The following is a 26,413-nucleotide window of genomic DNA, read 5'->3' on the forward strand; positions in this document are numbered from 1 at the left end:
GAGTGTCTCAGGGGCAGCCCTTCCCCAGGGTGTTCTGGCTGGAGAGGTGGGTGGGGACCGCAGGGCATGTCTTGGAGACACAAAGCCCACCCCTCACCAGCGGGTGAAGGCCCAGCCCTGCCAAAGGGGCTGGAATTGATTTCCAAGGGGCTTTTTCTCTCCTTGCTGTTGCTGCTGCTGCTGCGGACGGTGATAGAATGCCCCAGGCCCCGGAAACAGATCAGCTCAGGGACGGACAACAGGCAGTAATTTAAAGTCTCTTCACAGCTCTGTCCTAACCCCTGGAGCCGGGCCACCTGCCTGGCGGGGCAGGGCTAGCGAGGGGTCTGCCCCCCCTTCAGGAGAAGGGGCTGATGGCTCGGTGGGGGGCGGTCCCCCTGCTCGCTGTGGACGGCCCACCGGACGGGCCGTCGCCAGCCCGGGCCTGTAATGAATCCCCCAGACCAGCTCTTCCCACACGCTTCCTGCAGGGCCTGTCATCGCGAGACTGGAATCGCCGAGGCACGTGGGGATGCACGCACGCACGCACGCACGCACGGGCAGGCAGACCTGCACGCACATGTATGCACGCATGTCGTGGCCCCACAGGGACACGTGGCAGCCAGGCGCGACAGCGGGCGAGCCCATGCCTTTGCACCTCCTGCTCGCCCGTGTGCATAGTCAGCACCGAGGTGAGCACAGCCTCGGGGAGGCTCCTCAGATGGCCCTGCGCAGAAAACTCCTGACCCAGGACAGACCTTAGGGCCCATAGCTGCCCCGCGTGGTGGCTCCAGGTGACCCTGGAGCAGAGCCTGGCCCAGCAGGACGACCTCACGAGATGTCACTCCCCCAGGAAGCTCTTGTCCCCTCTCCCGGGCTCGAGGGTGCTGCGGGACTGGGCCTGGGGGGCGAGTCACCTGTAGGGTCCTGGCGCACCTCTCTCCCCCTCCCCCCCGCCCCCCCCCCCCCCCCATGGCCATCTCCCACCCCGCGCGTCCATCTTTCATTTTTATGGGCACTCGGTTTGCACTCAAGTCCCGGAGACGGAAATACTGATGTTGATAGGAAAATATTACTTTCCCTGCGGAAGCACAGGCGCAGGAAGGCTGGGTATCCTTCTTGTTTAAAACAAACGTCACCCGGTTGGTTCAGGAACTGCATTGCTCAGACCCCCGGGTTTCCATGGTGACGGCTGCCCTCCCCACCTGCGGCAGGCTGGCGAGCAGGCGCTGCGCTCTGGGTCCAGCCTCCGCCAGCCGGTACAGAGGGGCGCAGCCACTCCTGGGGGTCCTGGGGGCAGGCTCGGGGCTCAATGCACCTTTCCACCCCTTCCCCCCACCGAGAGCAGGACAGACGTCTCCCTTCCCATCCCAGCGGCCACCTTGGCTGAGGACCCCCTGTATTTCGGGGGGCTCTGCCTGGTGGGGGGTCTTTGCCCCGAGTCTTGTAGAAAGAGGGAGTGGTCAGCAGATCAAAGCCCCTTAAGGATGTCCGTGTCCTACTCTGGGAGTCGTGACTCCAGGCCATGGCGGCCAAAGGGATGTTGCAGATCGCGGTGAGGCCGGGCAGCAGTCGCCCGTGACCTGGGGAGACTGTCACCCAGGGCCCTTAAAAGTGGAAGAGGGGACAGGGTCAGCGTCAGAGCCATGTGACACAAGAAGTTTCTCGAGCCAGGGACCCAGGCAGATCCCGGAAGCTGGGAAAGGCGGGAAAATGGAACGTCCCCAGGCTCCTCCGGAAGGAGCCTTGCTCACCCCTTGGTTTTAGCCCCGGGAGGCGCCTGGGCCCCCCCAGACCCGAGTAGTGCTTGCGCTTCCGGCGGCACAGGGGTGGTGGTCTGCTGCAGCAGCCACAGGGGGCCAGCACAGGGGTGTCACCAATCTGGGGACCCACAGTACTGTTTCCAAGACCTGGCGCCTTCCTTTCCCATGTGCCCCTTGCGGCAGGCCACCTCGGCTGCCCCGAGGACCCTGCCCAGAGCCTCCTGAGCCCACTCCTGCCTTCGCTGGTGCCGGGGCCCCTGCGCTGCTATGGTGCGGACGTTCCTTCCAGAACAAGGACCCACACAGAACCCCCCGGAGCCCCTCACCTCGGCAGAACCAACCAGTGCTTAGCGGGCGGTGACTTCTCCAGGAAGACCCTCAGCGGGCAGTGATGGTGATCTTGCGCCTCGGGAGTCACGTGGCCCCTTGTCCGTGCGGGCCGCAGCAGGGCTGGTGGCTCTGCCGGCCGCGGGGCTGACGTGAGCGCACAGGCACGTCCCTCGCTGCACCCCGCGCATCCATCGTCCCCATCGTTCCCCCTTTTGGGGCTGGTGCGCGAAGCTCACTAGGACCTTAGATGCACCCCAGCCCCACGCAGCCCCGCCCCCTTGGTGGAGTGAAGGTCAAGAGGCCTTGGGGTCAGGATGCCTGAGTTGGGTCCTTCCTCAGTTCCTGCCCCCACCCAATGGGCGTGGCTTTGGTGAGTTACTTAATTCTTGGGCCCCCACTTGCTGTCCCCAGGGGGTGACAAGAGCCTGTCCCTAATTGGTGTCCAGGAGGCCAGACCCGTGAGGTGTGAGGTAGATTGAGTGTCGGGAACCACTTGCTCCCACTCGCTCTGTGGCCCTGCTGACTCGCTTCTTCAGGGACACCCGCCCCCAGGATCCAGGCCCCCACGTGGTGGGCCGTGCCATCGCGGGGGGGGGGGCGCAGGCCCAGGCCCGGGGAAGGACAAACTGTGTCCGCCTCCGGCCGCAGGGCGGCGAGTTGTGTCGTTTAACCACGGCGGCAGGAAGGGGCAGCGGGGGCCCCTGTGGGCCTGGGCTCGTCCCCCTCCGAGCAGAGTGGCTCTTCCCGCGCGCAGGCGGGAGCCCACTCGCGGGGGCCGCTCTGAGAGGAGCTGAGGCACCGGCGGGGCCGAACCAAGGGGGAGAGGCCCCGCCCCACCGCGCAGACCCCACCCCCGCCCCAGGCCCCGCCCCCTCCCGAGACAGCCCGCCCCAACCCCACAGGCCCCGCCCCCTCCCGAGACAGCCCGCCCCACCCCCGCAGACCCCGCCCCCAGGCCCCAGACGGCCGGCCCCAGCCCCGCCCCCCCCACAAGCCACAAGGCCGCAGCGGTCACCTCTGCACTTGTTTATTGTCATGAACAGTTGTCGTTTGCTCTTTCACTCCGCAATTCTCATTTGGTAAAATAAATAGAGATAAACGAACTTTCAGGGCGTGCTCCGTGGAGCCCCGGTTAACTCCATGATTGGATTTTCGCTTCAGACCCGGGATGGCCCAGCGGGCCGCGGCGCGGCGGTTCCGAGAGGGGGCACAGGAGGCCCCGCCCGGCGGCGTGCAGTCCCCTGCACCACATCCACCCGGGGCGTCAGCTGCCGGGCGCGGACCCTGTCCCGGAGCCGGCTCCCGGGGCACACCGGCATCCCGCGGCCGCAGAGCCCGGGCAGCGCCGTCCCCGGAAGGCGCCCCTGGGTAGGGCACCTAAACTTCGTCACCGCTGGGATGCACATTCCCGTTATGGCCTCTTATTGGCAGAATTAGTTAAGCCAGCTCACTGCTCTATCTGAATAATCTTGATTCCCAAGGAAAAATGGAAAAAATGCTTTTCAGAATATCATCATTGTGGTTTTGTTTTACAAGCGCTGTTTGTAATCGCTTAGCACGTTCTCTGTTGTCCTTCTTGGGGCTAAACCGTCCCCGTGGCTCCGAGGTTGTGCCCGGATACGGGCAGACACAGGCGCACACCTGTGTGCGGACATGCGCAGATGCCCTGCCACGTGCTAACGCAATCACCAAGCAACTTTTCTGCTTTACTCACTGCTAGACGTGAACTTCGGTCGCACCAGCAAGTGGCGGCAAAGACGGTCCACGGTTCACCCACAGGCACTGGGGCCCCGGCTGCCTCAGCCCACGTGCAGGCATGTGATGCACCAGGCGAGGAGGCCGCGGGGCCACACAAGTGCGTACTCTGTGTTGGTTCCAGTGTGGAGACCACGGGCCCTGCACATGCATGTACACCCGTATGGGGAGGCCACAGGCCTGAGCGGCTGTCACTGCACCTGCCTGGGGAACAGCAGCACTTGAGAGAGGCAGGCCCTGTGGCCTAAGGGTGGTGGCCAAATCGCCAAGGACTGGCCACACATGTCGAAAGCCACAGGCCCCTCCTGCTAGCGGGTCTGTGGTGATTGGGGCTTGTGCAGGGAAGGTGGGCTGTGTGGGGGAGGGGCAGCGCCGGCCCTCCTACGGTCTGGCTACGAAGGGCCCCCGTGGGCAAGGACTGGCGGTTGGCAGGAGGCTTGGGCTGTCTCCTTCTGTGCGTGTGGGCTCTGTCTCTTGAATCTCCCGCCTCTCCCAGCCCGCTTGGAAACCCCCCAGGAGCGCGTGTGCAGAAAACGGGCCGGCTAGCTTGCAGCCAGGGGAATGCGGCCCAGGCTGGCTCATGGCCAGGCGGCAACCCAGAGACCTAAGTGAGCCCCAGCGCTGCCCCGTCCGCCAGGGTGGCTGAGCCCTGGGGAACGGCTTCTGTCTTGGAGCTTTCGTGGAGCCAGTGCTCGGGTCCCTTGCCAAGTAGAACGAGTGTGTTTCCCTTTAAAAACCTCAGAAGCAAAACAGGACAGGAAGGGTGCTGGGACGTTTGCGGCTGTCCCCGGGCTGTCACACGGCAGGACTCTACCAGAGCCCCCTTCCCTGGGCTCCTGGGCGTGACAGCGACCACAGACGCACAGACAGACAGTGAGGGGCCTCCTGGAGCCCTCGGCAGCAGGTCAGGACCAGTGTGGAGGGTGGCGCGGCGGGTCCACTATGTACATGGAGGCCTGGCAGGAGGGGCGCCCGCTATCTGGCCCGCTTCTCCACCGAGTACACGGAGATGTAGTAGTCGTTGCTGCCCACGGCCAGGTGAGGCTGTGGAGGAGAGCAGGGCAGGTGAGCGGGCGGGCGCCATGGGCCTTCTTCGCCCCCACCCCACCGCGGCTCTCAGCATGGGCCCCGCAACCCGAAGCAGGGACTCTCGGGCTCCCCACGGCTCCCCGCGGGGACGGTTCCAAGGACCAGAGCCCCGCACCTCATGAGGGCTGCTGGCAGAAACCACAGACTAGGGGAACGATCGTAAGGGATAGGCGTGCGTCACAGATCTGGGCTGCTCCTCCCTGAGAAGCACAGGCTGGGCGGGGTGCCCCGGCCCCCCCTCACTGCAAGGTTTCTCCAGGGCTGGTGTCAGTGCAGGGGCCAAAGGTGATGGGAAGGGCAGGGCGGTCTCCTGTGCGTGTAGCCCACAATTCCCTGCTTGATGGGGGAACCCGGTGCTGCTTCTGGAGGCAGTTTGGGGGCCACGACGCCCCAAGACCCTAGGACCCAAGAAGATCTGGTTTCGTGCCATTCTCAGACACGGGGAGGGGGAGGCCTGGGGCGCCCTGCGGGCTGATTGTGGGGCAGGGCCAGGCTGTAGCCCCACCTGCCTGTCCCGAGTTCCCCCGTCCCTCCCGTGTAGCCTCCAGTCCCCATGCCCCCCTGCTATTCCTGCAGGACCCTCCGTATTGCCCTGTGTCCCTGCGTCCCCCGACCCCTCCCACGGCGCCCCCGGCCCTGTGTGCAGATACAGACCCAGTGCGGGTGGAAGGCCAGGCAGCTGATGGCCCCGACGCGCTGGCCCATAAACCCGTCGTAGTATTTGATGTTGTTGATGAGCTCCCCGTTCCCGCTGTAGATGGCCGTGAACTGGTTCATGGAGCCGCTGCACACAAGAGGGTCTGGCGTTAGCCTTCCGGCTGGGGTGGTGGCCCAGAGGCGAGGCAGAGGCGGGGCTCGGTGCAGGTGGGGAGGTGGCCCTCTCTCTTCCTACATCGGCCCCGTCCCAGACACGGGGCTGACCTGCCCGCCATCACCCAGGCACGAAGGGCCCCACAATTATGTGGCTCCGGCGTGCTCTCCTTCCCAGGCAAGAGGGGGCATAGCGCCTGCTGTTTACACGGAGGCCCGAGGCTGACTTTGGGTGCTCTGAGATGGTCTGGGCGGGAAAGGGCCCTCATCTTCTCTTAGCTTGGCACCTACCAGGCGATCAGGTTTGCCTGGGGGTGGATGTCGAGGGCCGTGAGCCCCTTCACAATCTGAAGGACGTTCACAGACTCCGGCATCCGAGGGTCGAAGAAGCGCACGTCTCCGTTGACACTGTTGGCAAAGGGTCACTCCGGTGAGGCCGGGGCGGGCCAGCCCCCGAGGCAGAGCACACGCCCACCCCGCCCCACCGGCCTTCACAACCAGGACTGGCGCCAAGCACCCCCCCCCCCCCCCCGCCCCCAGACTCCTCTCCGCGGCCACAAAGGGCCCTGCCTCGAAGGCAGGAAGTAGCAGTAAGTGAAGACACGGGGGAGGATGTGAGTTATTGGTTTCATTTCTAGTCCCGGAGATTAGATTCTCTGCAGCCAGGGATGCGGTTACAGGACGGGGAGGGGGGGAGGCCGGGAGGCCGCACGTCACCCCTGGAGGCCGCCTTTCCTGCCCTTGGTCTCCGGTGGGCGTCGGTCTAAGAGCGATGTTCTGTTTTTATATTACAAACAAGGGAAACGGCATCTCTTTGAAGAAACGGTGTCTTTGTAGCAGTAAATTACATTTTGTTGTCCCTTAACAGGCACATAAATATTCGCTGCTCTCAGTACAGGATTTAGCGGGCAGCAGAAACGGATTTATGGGTAGCCGATGACTCGACGCGGATATCCCGCAGCCAAGGGCTGGCAGGTGCCCGCCCCTCTCCCTCGCACACCCCGCAAGCCTCCAGCGAGCAGGCCTCCCGCTGCCAGTGGGAGGACCCGGGTGTCCCTGCCCTCCCGCTGCCCCTGACCTTTCTGGCCAGTCCCGGAGTGGAGGTTAATCACTGCCCTCACATGCCATCCTTTCCCGGCTGTTTAAACACCGTGGACATATTTTAAACGGAGGAGAAAACAATGTTTGCACAGCAGAACGTCTCATAAACATTCCCTGCTCATTACCTCACGCTCATGATGTGGCCCTCGGGGTGCTTCTGGAGGTAGGCCTTCACCACCCAGGCCGTGTGCTCCCGGTACGTCATGACGCGGCTGGAGGGAGGACGATGGGGTCAGAGCCCGGGCGGCCGCCTAGGCCGGGGAGGGGGCTGCCGGCGGGGGTGGGGAGGGGGGCAGCGGTGCCCGTTCACTGCCCGCTGCGGGACAGGAGCGGGAGCTGAGAAGCCAAGGGCGCGACTTCATTTTGAGCAGAGAGAAACCGCGGGTTTATTCACGGCTGTCAGGATCTGCCGTGCGCCGGGGTCAGTCGCCCGCACCCACCATTCACCGTGATGTCGGGACGCGGTCGGGCCCCCCCCGCCGGGACCACGGCACGGCTGCCCCGGAGCTCCCCGGACAGGGCACCACGCTGAGCACTGGCCACCCCGAGACTCTGGGGGTCGGGAATGAGGACCCCAACTGAGAAGCTACTGAAACACAGCCCTGGTGGGCAGGACGCACAGGGCTCACAGCGAGCCCCAGGTCACAGGTGTGGTGCGCGGACAGCCCCGGGTCACCGGCCTCGGCGGCAGGGCCACTCCACGACCCTCGGCTCTTTTGGGGCCAATTTGCCAGTTTAGTGCCTGCCCGGTAGCTGTTTAACACGACGGCCTGACGGAGGTGTGACTCACGTGCCCCCTTCGAAAGCGCACAGTTAGTGGGTTCGGGGTGGTCACTTCGGCCGGCCCCCCCCCCCCCCCGCCCCCCGCCACGATGGCTGCTTCCTGCAGTGGTGCCCGTTCTCCGGGGGACCCTCTGCAGAGGTGCCGCTGAGCCTCGGGTCTGTGCTGGGAGGCCCCGCCTGACGTGGCCCGGCTCGCCCCAGTACCCGCCTCTGCGGCAAACGGCCCGCCTGGTGGCTGGTCTCACGGGGCTCCCCTGGCCCCGCGGCCACGCACCTGCCCACCTGCCGCCACTCCGTCACCCCTGGAGGCTGGCCCAGGTTTTGGGGGCAGGGTGGGTGTGAATAAGCACATTGTGCCGGGGGTCCCCAGGAGACTGTGTTGCCGTTTGCCAGCCGTGGGGCTCGGGCGAGTGACTGCCACCTGTACCTCAGCTCCTGCCCACCAGCCCGGCCTGACCCGGCCCTCGGCCTGGGACTGAGTGGCGGTCCCTGGGGCAGTCACGACCACGCAGGTGGCTCAGTGCTGCACGGTGCCCTTGTGGACGCTCCCTGACAGTCTCCCTGGCCACGCACCTCACGCAGGAGGGAAACCGAGCTCACGGAGGACAGGGCCTTGCCAGGCCCCCTCCCCGCTGATTTCCTACTCCACGTGCCATCGGAATGTGGCCCTGTGGGCTTGGGGTTGGGGGGCTCGTTCTGGGCCCAGAAGGGCGGTGGCAGTGTGCCCACATCGTCTGGGGGTGCTGGTGAGGGGGGCGGGGGTGGGGGCCGGATTACCATTCACTGAGCGCCATCCTCCGGTCGTAAACGCGGATGGAGCCGTCGCCGAGGCCAGCCACGATGAGGGAGCGGTGGGAGTCGCAGGACAGGCTTGTCACGCAGCTGTCAGCGCCCGTGGGGATGTCCTGGAGCCAAGCACAGGGACCGCGGTGAGCCCACCTGCGGCAGCCCGGCGCGCCATGTCCTCCCGGAGTCAGGGGCCCCCGCCGCCTCCTCCAGCGGGGAAGCCAGCGAAGGCCCACGGAGCCCGAGGGACTGGTGGGGGACTCGGGCTGAGTCAGGCCCACACCCACCCGAGAGCCGGTCCCCAGCCGCACACATCTCCGGGAACGGCTCTCGGGGCCAAGCTTTCGAGTGTCTCCCTCTTTCCTAGAGCGGAAGCACGTTTTGGTAGAAAGGGATCCTCCGAATTAGTTCGGGAAAGGGCCCCGGGAGCTCTGCCTCCTCGCCTCTCCTCCCGGCAGCTGTAAATGCTAGAAAAGGCCAGGGGGTGACGAATGCTCGGCAGGAAAGAGCGGGAGACAAAAGGCCGCACAAGAGGGAAAGTGCTCTCCCGTTGTTGGAGGCCTGCTGCCAGTGGGCACACGGGAAGGAAATCCGACACGTACGGGACTGGAATCTGATCCAAGGCAACAAGACACCGGACGAGACACACCCAGGTGGCTGAGCTGAAGACGTGTTCTGGGGGCACAGACTCCTGAGTAAGGGTTGTGAGCATGGGGGGGGGGGCGGTGAGGGGGTCCACGCTGCAACAGGAGGGCCGCAGGGGCCCCGGGAAGTAAGTGTGACAAAAGCCAACTGTGCCATCGCAGGACCCGGGCACCGGACAGACAGAGGTCATCTCTACCGGGTGGCCCCCTGGCAGGGACCGATGACGTGGCAGGGCCTCACGGCGGCTCTCTGTCCCTAGCCCGCCCTCCGAGGGCTTGGCGGGAGGCCCAGGGCCGGGCCAGGGAGGCCGGGAGGACAGAGCTCTGGGCCTCAAGCCACAGCCGGCACCGCTGCCCAAAGTATCAGTGGTCCCGAGCTGTTTGCGGCCCTTTGCCCCCTGGCCTCTCCGCCAGGATGTCTCGGTCAAAACCAATTCACTACTCGCTCTGTTGATTAAAACGGGAAATAAAAGATGCCTTAAGAAGCACACAGTCGAATAATTCATCGTTCCAATTTAAAATGCTTTCCCCCTGCTGCTTTCTGATATTCCCTAATTTGCATGGGTAAGATAATATTTGGAAGTAATTAGGACCAGCAGAGGCTTAATCACGCTGCCAGGCAGGGTCAGGGTGTCACAGTGGACGTGCATCAAGAGGCAATTAGCCTCTGAAGGCTTGGAGGCGGGCCGCACTGCCTCCCCGCTGGGAGCTGGGACCCCCCGTTCCCGCCCCTCTGTGAGGAGGGCCTGTCTGGGGGGGCGGGGCGGGGCTGGGGGGCGGGGCGGGGGGCTGTGGTCACCTGCACTTTCATCTCGCGGTCCGTGTCCCAGATTCGGACGATCCGCACGTCCCCCGAGCTCATGAGGAGGCCAGTCTCCTGCTCCCAGTCTACCACCATCCCGGCTCCTGGAGAGACAGAATGTTCCGGTGTCACCGCGGGAGCCTGTCCCAGGCGGCCACCTGGCACCAAGGACAGCCACGGCCGGGTCCCCGACCCCACGAGAACTCCAGGCCCCGAGTCTGGGTCGGGCAGCAGTTGGGAGCCCTCTCCAGATCCCCGCTGGGCCCAGGCATCTGCCTGAGGGACAGCGCAGTCCGAGGACCGTTTGTCTAAGCTGTCCCAAAGCTTCAGAGCGGGCGCGGAGGCGCTTCTCTCGACCCCGTCAAAGCTCACGGACGCAGCTTCTTGGGGTCGAGCAGACCGGGCCGCGTGTGAGGCCCACGCTGGGACTGCAGTGTTCCTCAAGTTGGCACCTAAACGTCACGGGGGGGACCCCAGTTAAAACAAGGTTACATTTTAAACATACAGAAGAGAACACGACAGAAATCCCTGACCCACCCCCCAGATCTAGTGGTTGAGGCTCTCTGCCGTTTCGCCCTTTTGAAAAGAAGAGTAGATGAGAGAGTATAAAAAGAAGCATAAATAAGATTTTAGACACAGTGCGAGCCTCACTCGCCCACTCTGATGCTGAACCGTCCCAGGTCGAGGGCATCTCCCCGAGCCGGGCTCCGTGCGACCCCCACCCAGGTGCACCTGTCCACGAACTAGGACAGCTTCCATCAACGCCACCAACTTCACAAGGGGTATGTTTCCTAGCGACCTCGCTTTCCTGTAATGTTCTCTGTAGAGGACTTATCCCACCCTGTATGTAGGGGTCTGGTTAACTCATTTAACGGTTTGTTTCGCTCTTCCCCGATTCTGGAGACCACGGCTCGAGCGACGACGTCTTCCGCACCCCTGTGTGCTCGGGAGGGTGGCACCCAGGCAGGGGTGCGGCTCCCGTCCTGGGGTTCACTGCCCCCAGCCATGGCCACATCTGCAGCGTCCGTGGACACCGAGGTTGCCCCACATCCCGCGGTCGCTGGTGTTGGCGGCATTCCTCCTCGCTGGACCGCGTGTGCTGTGATGACACGTATCGTGACGCCAGTGTCTTGTTCTGTCACTTACGAGGTAACTTTGTGTTCTTTTGGTCACACGGGAGTCTGACGTCACGTTTGTCAAACTCCTTTCTGTGGCGCTGTGGCCCCTTCCTCCCCCGGGAGCCCCGTTCTCCCCGCTCTCAGGCTGGACGACCTAACTCCTCCTTCCTTTCCGCTGCGTCTGTTTAGGGTGGCGGACCTCCCGCCAGGCCCCGATGACCCTTTCAAACCCCAACCCTGCTGTGTGCGCACAGGGCTCCCCACCAGGTACCCACCCCCCCCAGCAGTGCTGGGAGGGGGAGCCGGGCCCAGACCTCGGACAGACTTATGACCACAGACAATGTGGCTCAGCTGTGGAAATCTTGTAAGTGCCATGGGCTTGTGAAAGAATCTGCATGGAGAGATGGAACTTGTGGGCACGGAGTTTCCTTCTGGGGGGGTGAGAATGTTCTGGAACTAGATGGATGGTGGTTGCACATCATGACTGCACTAAATGCCACAGAATCGAACACTTCAAAATGGTTAATTTTCTGTTATGTGAATTTCATCTAAATAATAATTTTAGAAAAGGAAAGAAAAAGAAGAAAAAAAGAAAAGGCAAGCGGGACACCCCTACCCGGCTCCAGCTTTTGCTCTCCTTGACCAGACGGTCACCTGTCTGTACGCGGAGGCAGGGCCCCTGGGCCCTCCTGCCGGGGCTGGTCCACATGCATCATTACTCAAACTCGGCTCTAACCATTCAGGAACCAGTTCAGAGGCCCTGAGAGGGGCTGTGGGCCAGCACCCACTGGGACTCCCAGGCGGCCCTGGGAGGGCCAATGGTGGCCGACCGACGTGGCCTGCCTCACCAGTGTCCCAGGAACCGTTCCCGCCACGGGCCAGGGTAGGGAGGGAAACGGACCCTGTCCACCTGTGGGCCTTCTCTCTGGAGTCCCTCACATAATGGGGACCGGATGTCCTCATCCAGTGGAGACGCCAGCCTCACGTGATGAAGGTCGGATGGCCGTGCACAACAGGGAGGGACGGCCGGGCAGCAGATAACTTCGCACGGAGGGAGATGGACGAAACAGGACTCAAAAGGAAGCTGGTTCACGGCCCTGAAGACCCACGTCTAAATGCGGCTGGACAGTCAGGTGTGGTGTGAGAGTGGAGAGGTTGGACGGGCACAAATGGGTCACAGGAGGGAAGCTCTGCCTGTCTTCGTCCAATAGACAACGACATGCCTTCACGCAGCAAGCCTCTGCACGTCCCTGGGACCGACGAGCTGGCAGACCCAGCAATCACACGACGTGGACGCAGCCTTTCAGTGGGAGACACGCAGATGGGGCAGGAGGGCCGGCCGGGGGAGGCCACGTGACGGGTTCTCCCAGCAGCGGCTCTTCTGACCCAGGCCAATTTGACGCCCACTCCCTTCGTGTGATTCTGAGCTCACTGGCATGGGGGCCCCTGGCTGCCGCCGTCCCCACATGGGAGGGACACTGCCACACTGATGGACAGCCGCGTCGCGCCTCAGTGACGAGCTGTCAGTGCCAACGACAGGGCAGTCGGTCTGGGGACCATCCTCGGAAGGGGCCATCCCCCAGAAGGGATCACCCTTGGAAGGGAGAACCCTCAACCCTCAGAAGGGACCAACTTCTGGAGGGCACTGCCCTGGGGAGGGACCACCCTGGGGGGGGCACTATTCTTTGGACGAGACCCACTGGGCATCACACCGCACTGACAGGCACATTTTCTTCTCATGACACAAGGATCATCTGCACTCCTGGCCGTGCCTGGGCCATTCCAGGACAAAATCCACGGACCAAGTGGCTTGAACAAGACATTGATTTCTCCAAGTCCTGGAGGCTGGACGTCTGAGGTCAGGGCGCGGGCAGGGTCGGGTCTGGCTGGCAGACAGCAACATTCTCGCATGTCCCCATGTGGCAAGGAGAAAGATGGGGTGTCTCTTCTTACAAGAGCACTGACCCCATCATGGCCCAACCACCGTGACCTCATCAAGCCATGATCACTCCCAAAGGCCCCCTTCTCATCCCATCATGTTGGGGATTAGGGCTTCAGGAAGTGGATTTTGGAGGCCATGCACATTTCTGAGGACAACGACTTCCCCTGGTTTGATCGGCGGTAACACTGAGCCATGTGTACGAGCCCACACGCCCCCAGAACCCTTTGTTGCATGGCCGGAGCGGGAGGTGATGTAGGGGTGACGTCAGCCAGCACAGGTGTGTGTGACCGCCCCTCCTGGGGAGTCCGCACCTGAGGGCACCCAGAACTGGCCCCGTGCACACCTACACTCAGGCCCCCAGGTCGACATAGGCCCCGGGTTTTCTGCAACGGCTCCAGCTATAAGAAGTATTCTTTGTAAAATTTGGAAAATGAAAAGTAACTTGCTTTGTATAGACTCCGTAAGGCTTTTTAAAGAATATGCAAATTCACACGTCCAAAAGCGCAGCGGTCGGACCACAAGCCCTGGGCCTTTAGCCGGTAGGCCGTGGCCTTCGGGGAGGGGCGGGGGGAGCACGAGCTGGGTTGGTGCCCCGCCGCCTCTGTGCCCACCTGAAAGCCCAGCTCCCGGCCTCTACCAATGACAGAGCTTAGAGAGTCTGATTACTAGGTTTCCCTCCTGACAGGGGACACGCATCTGGCCATGTCACAGCCGCGGAGGCTCACGGGCTCCCTGATCCGTGGACCCGCGGGGTGGCCGCTGCTGTGACAGAGAGCACACTGCCTGTGCTTGCAGACGTCCTTGGCCGTCCACCCGGCGCTCTGTGCCAGCCCCGCCGGGCACTGAGAAGCAGTGTAATGAGCGCGTAGGCCAGATGGCATCTGAAACATGGTGCCCGTGCCTCAGCACCATGATCTGGGGCCACGTGGACAGGCGGAGAGGGTCTGGGGTGGGGTGGGCGAACCCAAGGACTGGAGGCCAGAGTCGCAGCTCCCTGCACGGGGAGAGAGAAACGGGCTTGCTCTGTGTCGTTCTGGACGCAGGCCCGGGCTCGAGTGAGGGGGCAGCGGGCAGCTTGCTTCCCGGGCGCGTTCTTCCCGGTGGACCCCACGAGTCTGAAGATCTTGCTCTGACTCAGCTGCCTCTCCGAAGACGCCCTCGGATACAGTCGCCTGGGTGCCGACACCATGGGCCTCGCGTTTCCGTCCGGCCCGGCGGCTCCGGGCGGGGCGTCCACTCGGCCCCCCGAGGGCTCTCACCGCGAGGAGAGGATGTGGATCTCGTGAGCTCTGGTTCCTGTTCAACTCTAGCCTCTGTGAAGGCCAAGCAAGTTCCGGTTGAAACTAGCTGGGAGCGCGTGGGGCAGCCGGCAGACTAGAAACCCGTGCGCGTGCTGCAGACGGCGGGGTTTTCCCGAGCGCCGGGCACCGCGTCCGGCAGGCAGATCCTTGCGTGTGCAGACGAATCTGACCTCGGGTAGGATGTACAAGTGCCTGGAAGGTGGTAACAGTCATATTCTCTGAACCTGTGACCCTGAGACGCATTTCACAGAGGGACAGCCCTGGATGCGGAGCTCCCACTGCCGAGAAAGCCATCGCCCCTCCTCAACGCGGGTTTCCTGACCTGAAAACCAGGCACCGGGCAGTCCTGCTCCAGAGGCGCCGGAGAGGGTAACGACGGGACAGTTGCACAGGGTGCCTTGTACGCGGGTGCCCGGGGACCTCGGCCAGCCTGCAGGGGGCACATCTTTCCACCGTCCTGGCTGTGGTGAAGGACCTAAGCTCAGGTTGGTTTGGTAACTTTTACAGAGCAAACGAGGGAAGAGAGGCAGAGTAAGGACCCCCAGTGAGGCCCACCCTGTATTACGGTCTGGTTCTTTCTGCGCTGCCAGGCTGACCCTGATGGACACCAGGGAAACAGAAAAAGGCTTATCTGACAACTCAGTTATTTCCTCTCTTTTAAACAGACACAGTGTCATCGAAATTGGCCTCTGAGACACGGAAAACGGCCAAGCCTCTTGCTGCACATCCAGCTTGCCCCAAGGACGCTTCCTGAGCACTGGCCAGGCAGGGACCTGGACTCCAGGCGTGGCAGACTCCGGTCCCAGAGAAGTGGGAGCAGCCCGGGAGAGGGCACCTGGCCACCGTGTGGAGCGACAGGACGCCTCACCCGTGCGGGTTGAGGGGGGAGCCCAGCCCAGGACCGGCAGCTGCGCGAGGGCTCTGGGGCCCTCAAGGCTTCTCTCAAGGCCGGGACAAAGCAGGTGCGTCAGCATGCACAGCCAGAGAGACCTCTGTGGTGGGTTTTGCACGAAAAACGAAAACAAAACCCAAAAGGATAGGCGTGCGGAGCCCCCAGGGCAAGGGGCCAGTCCTCCGGGCACAGGCGAGAAGCACAGCCCTGTGGCAAGGGGGTCCCCACTCTCCCCGTGGGACACAGGTGCAGAGCCCCCTTCTGGGGTCAGGCCCCCTCTATGGCCCCACGAGCACCTCTTAGACATCGCCGGGTTCAGAGACGTGGGTCGGGCAGCAGAAAACTGGGCTCAGAAAACGCTGCTCAGGAGCAAATTATTTCACCTAAACTTATGTTTCCGATCTGGAAAATGGGCCAAGACCACGTGAGAGCTGCTCTAGGGGTGGGAGAAGATGGGGACATGTTCCCCATCGGTCAGGCTGGCAAGCCACCCTGTCTGAGAAGGGAGCGGGGGGCCTCCAGGCCGATGCACCCTCCAGCCCGCACAGCCTCACGCACAGTGGGGCTGTCACCGGCCCCCTCACGTCTGCCTCCTGCACCGAGGGGGCTGCCCTTCCAGATTCTAGATCCGCCTGTGGTTTCTGGAGGAACAGGGGCCTGCATCAGTGCCCGTTCCCGCACACGCCGAGCGCAGGCTGGCCAGCAGCTCCGGAAGCGGCCGGCGCGAGGCTGCTCTGCCATCACCGTCCTGGCTTTCGTGGTCCTCGTCCTGCTTGCTTCCTGGCTGCTCCCAGTGGATGAATGTTAAGAGGGAACCAAAGGCCCAGGGCTGGCGTCAGCGTTCACACACGCCAGGCTGGACGGCGTGTTCTTGGCTCTCTGGGGCTGCCGAGGTACAGACAAGCCTGGGCCCTGTCCTGTCCCGGGCTCCGTCCCGCGGCACCGACCCCGAATGACAACGAAGCAGCTGGAAGCGACCAGACCAGGTGCCGTCCGGCCCCTCGTCTGCCCCCAGCCCCCAGCCGTGGAAGGCGGTCCTGAGGCTTTCAGAGAAAGTGACCCTGCCGTTTCCCTGAGAAGCTCGAGTACTCTTTCCCAAAGAGCAGAAGCCTGTCTCCTGCTCCGGTTTTTCCTTTCCGGATCTTACACGCAGGGAACGTGTTACCAAAACAGCTCTTCACAGAACACTGAACTGTAAGTCCGTTAGATCTGAAGGGACTTCTTGTTCTTAGCGCCTCAGCCCCCAGCGGCCCCAGACCCACCGCCTCGTCTGTCCTCCCGCGGAGGACGGCACCAGACCTTGCAAAGGGCTTCCGGGCACAGGCTGGGAGGCAGGCTCCTTTCCGCCTGACTCTGTAAATCACGGGTCTGGAATCTGCGCTGCCCAGACTCCCGAGGCCCCGTCTCCTCACAAGGTTCCCAAACGGTCAAATTAAGAGAGAAAAATGACTCGTTTAGAGCGTCACACATTTTATGTTTGCTAACCCAGTTTTACAGTTGTGTATCCAAGGGCAGCTGCGTGTGGGTGTTTTGGTAACCATTAAACTTATATGTGGATTTTTCAGATGGAAATAGATGCTATAACAAACTTGTATTAAATTCTGGAAATGATTACTTTTCAAAAGTTTAGGTGGAAAAACCAATCTTGATCTGGAACGACTTCTCTGCTCTCATGAAACGTCCTTAAATAAAGCCCACAGGATGGAGTCCCTGCCTTCGGGGTCAGGGGGCCCAGGAGGTGAAACCATGAGGCCTCGGATCCGAGGGAGATTCCTCTCAACGGCTTTCCTTAAGATTTGGTCCCAGAGCCTTATGCAGCTACCTGACTCAACCCATGACCTCTGAGTGCTCGCTGGCTGGTGTTCTTTTGTTCGGGAGAGGATGTGTGGACAGGACGGACAAGCCCTAGCCCTAGCCCTCTGCTGGCCCCAAAGAGCGCCACGGGCCAGACAACAAATGCCACCACGCGGACCACAGGGGCCAGGCGCCCGCCCCCCAGCCAGGGCGGTCACAGGCAAGAGTGAAGGCACTCACCTGCCTGCTTTGGCAGTCAAGATAGACTGGGGCCTTTCGGGCCAGACCTCCCAGGAGGCGAGGATGATGGGTTTGGAGTGAGGGTTAGTTGGCCAGCCAGAGCAGTGAACAGAGCCAAACCATCCAAAAGGTTTGGAAGAACACTCAAGTAGAAAGAAGCAGGAAGGGTGACAGGTGGGAGTGGCCAAGGCCAAGCGTGCCCCGGTCCAGAGAAAAAGGGCTGACCTCAACCAAAACGTGACCTGACAAGTGGGAAAACACAATTGCCAGGGTTTCTGGCCCCCAAAAAAGTCTCTCTCGAGGTGGAGAATCGGAAGGAGCTGAGGCACACCGTGAAGCCGGACCGACGAGCTATTGGAACCTCCAAGTGCCTGAGTGCCCGTAAGCGCCGCCGTGACGTCCACCGTGGCCGGGCCAGGAGGGCTCCCGGTGTGGGGAAGGTGCTGTCGGTAGGACAGGGATGGGGCCGCGGGGAGCACGGGAGAGCCCGTCCCCGACTCCACGCCAGAACATGTGCACACGTGTGTGCACGCGTGAGCCAGAGGTGCCGTGAAGCTGATGGCGCGCTGACCCTGCGCGTATCTCACAAGACTTTCCATCCTTAGCCACAGACTGAGGAACCAGACGGTGACCTGGCCGCGGGATTCCAGATGCGGACAGCTGCGTGAGGGACTTCCCGGCCAGCAGCTCTCCAGCCACCTGGTCACACCAAGTCTCCTGGGCCTGCGGACAAGGGCCCCTCCTGTGCCCCACGTGCACGCGTGCTCAGAGGACGGGCCTCGCCCACCCGCTCCGGGGCGGACGGACACGGCGGGCCGGCACACCTCCTCCTGAACAGACAGCTTGCAGGGCCAGCGGGAGAACCACACGGGGTGGGCACACAGCTTTGAGAGCCGGGGAGAGGGGTTCGGGCCCCTGCCTGGACGGCCCCTGAGGGCCACAGCCAGAACTCTGAAGGGCCCTGCCTGGCGCTGCTGGGGGTGCCACGGGTGCACAAGAGTGGCTCTTGGCGTCCCCATTCCTTCTCTCCCTTCTCTCCCTGGGGTCTCTCCCCCGGGAGCTCCCGGGTGGCTGCGGGCGGGAGACAAGCTTTTGCTCTAATCTGGGAACACTGAGGCAGAAGCGAGAGGCCCGGTGACACACAAGTGGCCGTGTTGGGCCTTGGCGGTGGTGGGGGGTGGGGGGTGATACGGATGACTGTTTTATTCCTCAGATAATTAAAACTCAGCGACGTTTTAAAGCAGTCCACAAGGAGACGTCGGCCCTGGAGCTGACGCTGGGCGGCCCCTCCCTCACGACGTCACCTCCCTGGGAAGCAACTCCCCAGGACGGGCGCTCTCACAGAGGGGAGAGGAGCCACACGGATGACCGGCCGTGAAGAGAACGGCCACACGACAACCGGACACAGACGGGGCCGTGTGGGAGCGGACACAGTCGCAGCCAGGCCGGACCGGGAGCACAGGGCAGGGGACTAAGCTGCTTTCACTGTCAGCCGAGCAGAGAGACCGTGGCCCCCGCGGCTTGGCGTCTCTGGAACCCAGCCGTGCCAGACGGTCCGCGTGCCGCGGCAGCACGGTGAGCCCCCGAGGGACCGGTGTGCGGCGGCAGCTGTGCCCCCCCAACCCGGGCGAGCGTCCGCGGCCTCCGCCGTCCGGACAGACGTGCCCGCGTGCCACGGCGCTCGCCCCCCGAAGGGAGCTCGCCTGGGCACGGGGCGCGGCCCCCAGGCCTTTCCCGCAGCGCCGGCTGCAAGCCCAGGACGAGGGTGCGGCAGGTGCGCCCACAGCCGGTGAGCCCTTCGGGGGCCGCGTCTCCCGGCCTGCAAGTGCTCCAGGGCAGCCGGGGGAGAGAGCGGCTCACAGCTGAGGCGGCCGGTGGGGAGCCACCGCCAGGGGGAGGCGGGCGGGCGGGCGGGCAGCGAGGGGCCGCGCCGCTCCCGGGAGCACCCACCTCTGGTGGTGGGCAGCATGTCCGAGAGCCCCTGCCAAGCGGTCACCATCTCTGGGTTCTTCTCCAAATCCGCAAAGTTCTTCCAGACTCTGATGGCGCCGTCATCTTGGGGAGAGAAGGGGGGGAGGTGAAAACGCAGGCCTGGCCTCCGGCACACGGGAGGGAGCCCCCCCGGGTGGCAGGAGACCACGCGGTCCCCCTCGAGGCGGCCTGACGCAGGCGCAGCGGGCCGGTCGCGCGTCGCCGTCCTCAGACTCCCGTCTGGGCGCAGGGGGACCCGCCCCTACTTTCGGCTCTGGCCCCAGGTGGCTCCCTTCCTTGCAGTGACTCACTCGCACCACGAAGTCAGACCTCCGGCCGAGCCCTCAGCTTGTGACCCCACGGGCTCCCTGCATCAGGAGGCGGGCGGGCCGCCCCTCCCTGCCCGGGACACTCAGCACGGGGCTCTGCGAGCCTGAGTGGCGTAAGCGTGAGGCTCCACCCGTGTCCCTACGCCCCACGCGGACCGCGCTCTCCGGACTCGCCGGCCCCTCACGCGTGGCCTCAGAGGTGGCTCCCGCCTGGAGGATGACCGCACGGGATGCCCGCTGGCCCGTCCCCGCCCGCACCCACCCGTCGGCTCGTCCCGGCCCCGGTCTCCTTGACAGTGAACTTACCCTGCTCTGGAACCCAAGCCCTCGTGCTGCTTCTCTGCTGGAACCCCCTACTCCTGGGGACCCTCCGCAGCGCCCGCCGTGCTGGGGATCACTCCCCCCTCCTCCTCCTCCGCGGTGCTGAGAGGCGCTCAGTACGCCCCGTCCTGCAGCTTCCCGCACCACCGCCCCGCCCTTGTCCACCCCTTCACCCTGATGCCTGCGGCCGAGGGAACGGCTCTGGATGGTGGCTCAACTTTGTGTGGTCCTGAGATGGCAATGCCTGGGGAGAGGCCGCCAGCAGGACCCTTCCCCGTGGGTACGTCATTCACAGTGGGGCCCAGGAACCCTCTGAAGGGAAGGGCGTTCCCAGTGCAGTCAGCTCAGCTATGTTGATGGCTCAGAAGCTCAGGCCCAACACAGGCCGGGCCAGAATGGGGACATGCCCAGGATAGCACAGGACAGGGCAGGCCCAAGCTCAGAGCAGAGAGGGACAAGACAAGAGTAGGCCCAGGACAGGACAGGGACAGGCCCAGCACAGGGATAGGACAGGATAGGACGGGGACAGACCCAGGACAGGACAGGCCCGGGACAGGATGGGAACAGACCCAGGACAGGACGGGACAGACCCAGGACAGGACGGGGATAGGCCCAGGACAGGGATAGGACAGAATAGGACGGGGACAGACCCAGGACAGGACAGGCCCGGGACAGGATGGGGACAGACCCAGGACAGGACGGGGACAGGCCTAGGACAGGGAAAGACCTAAGATAGGACAGGATAGGATGGGGACAGACCCAGGACAGGACAGGCCCGGGACAGGATGGGGACAGGCCCAGGACAGGACAGGGACAGACCCAGGACAGGACGGGGACAGACCCAGGACAGGACGGAGATAGGCCCAGGACAGAGAAAGACCAAGGATGGGACAGGACAGGACAGGGACAGATCTAGGGCAGGACAGGACGGGACAGGCCCAGGACAGGGACAGGATGGGGACAGGCCCAGGACAGGACGGGGACAGGCCCAGGACAGAGAAAGACCAAGGATAGGACAGGACAGGACAGGACGGGACAGGCCCAGGACAGGGACGGGATTGGGACAGGCCCAGGACAGGGAAAGACCTAGGATAGGACATGACAGGACAGAGACAGACCTAGGACAGGATGGGGACAGGACAGGGACAGGCCCAGGCCAGGCTGAGGCCAGGACGGGGACAGACCGAGGTCAGGACTGGGGTAATGTGGGAAATAAGCCTGCATGTCGACCTTGGCCCCCTCTCGTGTGCCCCTTCTCCCTGCCCGCCTGTCCCATCCTGGTCTGTCACCCCTGAAGAAGCACAGTTAGACCATCAGTGACCTCTCATTACCCAGAGACAGCGGAGTCCTGTCTTTAAACCGCTAAAGCAGACGCCTGTGGCCCAGGGTGGCGTTCTGGGAAGCCTGTTCCAGAGTGATGTGAAGTGACCCATTTCAGACCCCTCCACCTCACCTCCGAGGGCATCACGGGGGCCGGGGGGCCGGAGGCAGACAGCGCCTTTCCCGGTCAGGGGAGGTCCTGCCCAGAGCAGGAGACGGTCCCGGGACACCCCCGGCACTGGTCACCCTGCTTCCCCTGTTTGTGGGCGAAGCCCGTTCCCTCCAAAACCTCCCACGTCCTCGGTGACGGTGGCTGTTCCTGTGAGCAGTGCCCCTTGGCAGAAGAACGATCAGGATCAAAAAAGGCCGTGTATGAATGTGTGCTGGGGTCTCCACACTGGGTGTGGGGACCCGGCCCCACAAAGCCCACTCACCTGTGGCCGTGAGCAGCAGCGAGCAGTCCTGGCCATTCAGGTACTCCATGGCGGTGACCCTGGTATACCGAGGGTTTCCGTTGTGGAAGTAATCCAGCTTCTCCCCTTTCTCCCAGTCCCAAAAACTTCGGAGAAGGAGAGAGGAAGAAGGTCAGTCGTCAGGGAGACGCAAACAAAATGCACAGGGCGATCGCCCCCCACCTGCCAGGGTGGCCACGACCAAAGCCACGAGAGCCACGAGCTCTGGCAGGGTGTGGACAAACAGCCCTAGCGCACGGCTGCCGGGGGCTGGCTGGGGTGGGCATGGGGGCGCCCCGGGGCCTGGGGTCCCTCTGCTGGCCGTCCACCGAGAGGTCCGCCCACCCCCGTTCACGACCGCCAATGGATGGACACAGGTCGACACAGAGGACTTGGCCGTGTGCCCGTAGACACAGAGCATCGGAACAACAGTGCTTATTTCTATTAGAACCTTAATTATTAGGACACACGACTGTCTACAGAGTCTTTAACATTCTGCTTCTACCTTACAGGAACTGCTAAAAACATAAACATACGGGTGGCTCGCAGTCGTTTAGAATCTGAGGTCAACTTCAGCTCCTTTGGTGTCAGATGTAAGCTGTTCCAGGACAGGTATCGAAAGATACCTGTCTCCCTTGTTATTTACTTTGTTGCTTCCTTTCGTAACAAAATTAAACCCAACAAACCATCAAGGTGGACTTAATCTTACGGTCTTGTCCTCCTCTAAGCTGTGTTGAAAGTAAACATATTTTTAAGAAATGAAAACGAGAACCTGCCCTTAAGGACATATTGAAAAAAAACCCCAAAACTCGGGAAATGACCTGAGCGTCCCTTGCTGGATGGGGGAATAAAGCTGGCTCAGCCACACACCAGGTATCGCCCGGCCTGGACAAGGAGGGACGCTCTGACACCTGCCATAGTGTGGACAGCCCCAGGGCACAGGGCTCAGTGGAAGGACCAGACCCGGGACAGGTGAGGTCCCCGGGGTCTCAAATCCAGAGACAGACAGCGGGACGGTGGGCGCCGGGGGGAGTGGGAGCAGGAGTTAGAGTCTAACGGGGGCGGAATTTCAGATTTTCGAGACGGAAAGAGTTCTGGAGGCGGACGGCGGCGGCAGCCGCGCGGTGTGAACGCGCTTGGTGGCCCTGAACTGGGCACTTAAACCCGGTTAGGATGCTGAACTGTGCTGTGTGTATTTTACCACAATAAAGAAAAGGGGAAAGACAGAGGGAACAACACCCTGACCTCGCCCCCCACGAAGTGCGTACGTTCTCTGCGACGCAAGCGCAGCACTCACAGTAAATCGGGGCTGGCGTCTTGCGATCACGCGTCTCCACAGGCGGTACCGAGAGCGAACCCCTTGTGCGTCCCCGTCACACCGTGGCTCTGAGGAGCCCACGTGTGCTCTGGCGCCGGCACGAGAGGCTCCCGCCAGCCCGCGCACCTCTCTCTCCCCCCGTGTTCTCGAGCCCTGCCGCCCGCAGCACCCCAGAGGGCTCGTGGCTCCCGCGCCGGGAACACGGCACCGTCACCGGGGGGCTGGCCGTTACCGGCTGAGACACACGAGCCGCCTGTGCCCTGCGTACCAGATGCTGTCTTTATCAGCCACGGCCACACACGGCGTAAAGGGGTGGAACTTGACCACGGAGGGGACACCGGGGTTCCTGTTCAGAAATATCTGGTCGTCCAGTCTTGCGATACCTGCCCAAAGAGACACACAGCGATGGGCCTCGACGTGCAGAACCCGGGGGTCGTGGCGCCTCCTGTCTGGGGACCTGGGGAGGCACAAGGGACACACAGGGCAAGCAGGGGTCGGACGAGGGCCTGGCTCCCTGACCGCAGGGTCCCCCCAGCACGAGTTTGCAGTCAGCGCTCGTCAGTTCGTGCGTGCAAAGACGCCGTGCTCAGAGATGTGCAAGTTGGTGGTTTTCGAAGAAAGCAGGAAGGCCACCGTTTGTAACTTAGTTCCAGGTCGAAGCATCGGGCACACGGGCCACGGTCTTGGTGGCCTCTCAGGGGGGTGGTCCCTAACGGAACTACCCGGTTGAGGGACAGATCACCACAGACGACAGGGAGGTGAACGAGGGTGTGTGCACCGGGCCCCCAAAACCAGAACCAGGAAAGAAGCCGTCAGGAAGGGGCTTTGAAGGAGTCTCAGGAAAACAGTAAAAAGAGGCTAAAAGGACAAGAGATCAAGATAGGTTTAGGTGGGATTTTGGTGACTCATATGAGGTCGACCCAGGGCAGCCAAGGGACTTGGGGTCCCTGCAGCGTTGTCGGGCACCGGCCTGGCCCCTGGGAAACCCGGGGGGGCCATTAGTGCTGGCTTCACCCTGCAGTCTCCACCCCCCCCCCCCCCCCCCCCCGTTATAGCACCAACACGGAAAACCAGCCGGTGACAAGGACAGGGGCAAAGGGACACACGCCAAAAGGTCCCAGGGGCTCTGTCTGTGGCAGCAGTGTTACCCGCAGGGGCCCCGACCGCGGGTGGCCGGGAGACACCGGGAACACCGACTCCCGGGTCAGGGTGCATTGTGCGTTTGTGACAACGCTGGTCCTGCCGGCCGAGGTCACTGGGGGAGGCCGGGCACAGGCGTCGGGGGAACCACCTCATTAAGCTGCAGGCACCCCCTCTCTCAGGGGGGCACAGCCGCCTCTCAGAAGGGGCACTTTCCACTGGCGGCAGCCTCTGCGCAGGCACGTGAGTGGGGTCGCCCGTGTCCCTGTCTCTGGTGGCCGGGTCCACCGCACGGACCTCTCAGGGGCTGACGTGCCCGGCGACTGCGTCCGGGAGCCCCCCTCAGCTGTGTCTAACAAGGAGGCCTCCCCTTCCCACAAAGACCGGGAGAACCCGACCCGGGTTACAAAGACAGTCTTTTGTGTTCGTCAGGAAAGCCCAGCTCTTTCTCCAGAGCCCCTGGCCCTGTGTGTGGCTTCCCCATCGGGGTCAGTCTGCCTTCCGATGCCTAACTGTGGGAGGCGGACGCGGGTACAGGGAGTCCCCTGTCCTGTAGAACGGGGGCCCTGCAGGACCGCAGACCTTCGAGAAAACAGCCTCCGATGCTGTAATTCCCAGAGTGCCGACGCTCTGGTGGCTGTTCTGTCCTCGGGAAGAAAGCCGTGGGGCGTGGGCCGGCCTGGCTGCACACGTCCGAGCGGTGACTGCCGGGCCAGCAGACGCTGAGGCGTAAACACTAGGCTGCTTTACATCTAGCCGCCGCCAGCCCCTCACGGAGGCAGCCTTACGAGGCGACTACGGCCCCAAGGCGTTTTACGGAGAGCGCTGCACACCGAGGCGGCCGCATGCCACAGTGGCTTTGGAGCGGCTGCGTGTGCTCAGGGACACGCGTGTCTGCGGGGACAGCCTGTCTCGTGGGCCCCACCCCCGGCTGTAAAGAGCGACCCTTGGCAACCGCCACCATTTTACAGGACGGAAAGGCAAGGCGGGATCAGTCCATCAACAGAAGGGCTGACAGCCCGCGACGTCCCGCTCTGTGCGGGGGCCTGGGCAGCGGGTCGGCCCGGCCGGCCCAGTGACTGGGGGCCACGCTGGCTTCGCAGTAGAAGATGGAGGTGCACCCCACCTCTCTGTGCCCCCGAAGCCGCGGGGCTGGGAGAGCGGGAGGGTGGGGGTGGGGGTGGGGGAGGGGAGGGAGGCTGCCCGTCCAGCACTGGTGAGGCTGGGGGCCCGTAAACGGGGCCTCTCTCGGCAAGTCTGGTAAAAGGGTCGGTAAGGTGGGACTCAGATACAGCACCGGTTGACGGTGGGGTTATTCCGGGACAGGAGGGGCCAGCTGGGCACAAGCAGCGCCTTGCGTGTGGCCTGTGTCCCAGACAGAGCTTGGGGCTCCTTCCGCCCTGGGGGTGGCAGGGCGCACAAGGCTCGCTCGCGCGAGAGGCCGGCGGGGGCTTCTCTTGGGAGAGAGTAGCCGAGCGCTCTGGGGGCTCCTGGGGGCCAGCCTGGAGGAGGGCCTGCACCCCGCCAGCCCCACCACGGGCCCTCGGAGGCGCCCCCCTCGGGAGGCGGGCGGCTTACCCTTCTGGATGAGCTGCCGCGCCTGCTGCCTGACGTGGGTGTTGCGGAGAAATCGCCACTCGCGCTCCTTGCGGATCTGACTCTCCAGGTCGTGTTCCTCCGGGATCTTGAACGATAAAAACACCAAGTGAGGTTCGCGAGTAAGTCACAGGCATCCTGTCTGCGCCTCATGGACCCCGCGTTGCTCACAGACGGGAGGTTCGCGGCCACCCCGCGGCCAGCACGCCTTCCCAGCTGCCTCTGCTCACCTCCCGGGTCTCGGCACATCTCGGCGACTTTCACGGTACCTCACGCTTTTCATCACTGGTACGTTTGTTACGGTGATCTGTGGCGCTGACGCCTCTGACGGCCCAGGTGACGGTCAGCATGTTTTAGTAGGGAGGTATTGTCTTAAACGTTTTTATCTGTTTATTTATTAGCATTATTTTTAATGTGTTTTTATTTTTGAGAGCGTGCGGACGCACAGGAGCAGGGGAGGGGCAGACAGAGGGAGAGAGAGGATCAGAAGCGGGCTGTGAGCTGTCAGCACAGAGCCTGATACGGGGCTCGAGCTCACCAATTGTGAGATCATGACCTGAACCGAAGTCAGATGTTCAACTGAGCCACCCAGGCGCTCCTTTTTATTTATTTTTGAGAGAAAGAGACAGAGAGAGAGAGAGAGAGAGAGCATGTGAGTAGGGAAGGGGAAGAGAGAGAGGAAGAGAGAGAATCCAGTGAGGCTCTGAGCCGTCAGTACAAAGCCTGACGCGGGGCTCGAACTCGCGAACCGCGAGATCATGAACCGAGTTCACTGAGCCGCTCGGGCATCCCTGAAGTATTTTTGAATTCAGGTCCCTACGCTGTTTCCTCAGACAC

At 63.1% G+C, this 26,413-nt stretch overlaps 1 protein-coding gene across 4 annotated transcripts in view; it reads right to left on the bottom strand.

Annotated features, from left to right (window-relative positions):
* Positions 1–3,083: 3,083 nt before the first annotated feature.
* The window catches only part of RPTOR (regulatory associated protein of MTOR complex 1), a 330,740-nt gene continuing 307,410 nt past the window's right edge, over positions 3,084–26,413 (bottom strand). For all 4 annotated transcript variants that reach the window (XM_019465972.2, XM_019465973.2, XM_019465976.2 and 1 more), the window contains 10 exons: positions 25,559–25,664; positions 23,109–23,223; positions 21,505–21,629; positions 19,080–19,184; positions 9,840–9,946; positions 8,388–8,515; positions 6,953–7,039; positions 6,018–6,134; positions 5,571–5,700; positions 3,084–4,871 (listed from right to left, as the gene is read on the bottom strand). In XM_019465972.2, the coding sequence (XP_019321517.2) occupies positions 4,803–4,871; positions 5,571–5,700; positions 6,018–6,134; positions 6,953–7,039; positions 8,388–8,515; positions 9,840–9,946; positions 19,080–19,184; positions 21,505–21,629; positions 23,109–23,223; positions 25,559–25,664 (1,089 nt within the window). In that variant the 3' untranslated portion in view covers positions 3,084–4,802. The remainder of the gene's footprint in view (positions 4,872–5,570; positions 5,701–6,017; positions 6,135–6,952; positions 7,040–8,387; positions 8,516–9,839; positions 9,947–19,079; positions 19,185–21,504; positions 21,630–23,108; positions 23,224–25,558; positions 25,665–26,413) is intronic.

This window comes from Panthera pardus, unplaced genomic scaffold, assembly GCF_024362965.1.
Source record: "Panthera pardus isolate Hobbes unplaced genomic scaffold, ASM2436296v1 HiC_scaffold_3, whole genome shotgun sequence".
Lineage (NCBI taxonomy): Eukaryota > Metazoa > Chordata > Mammalia > Carnivora > Felidae > Panthera > Panthera pardus.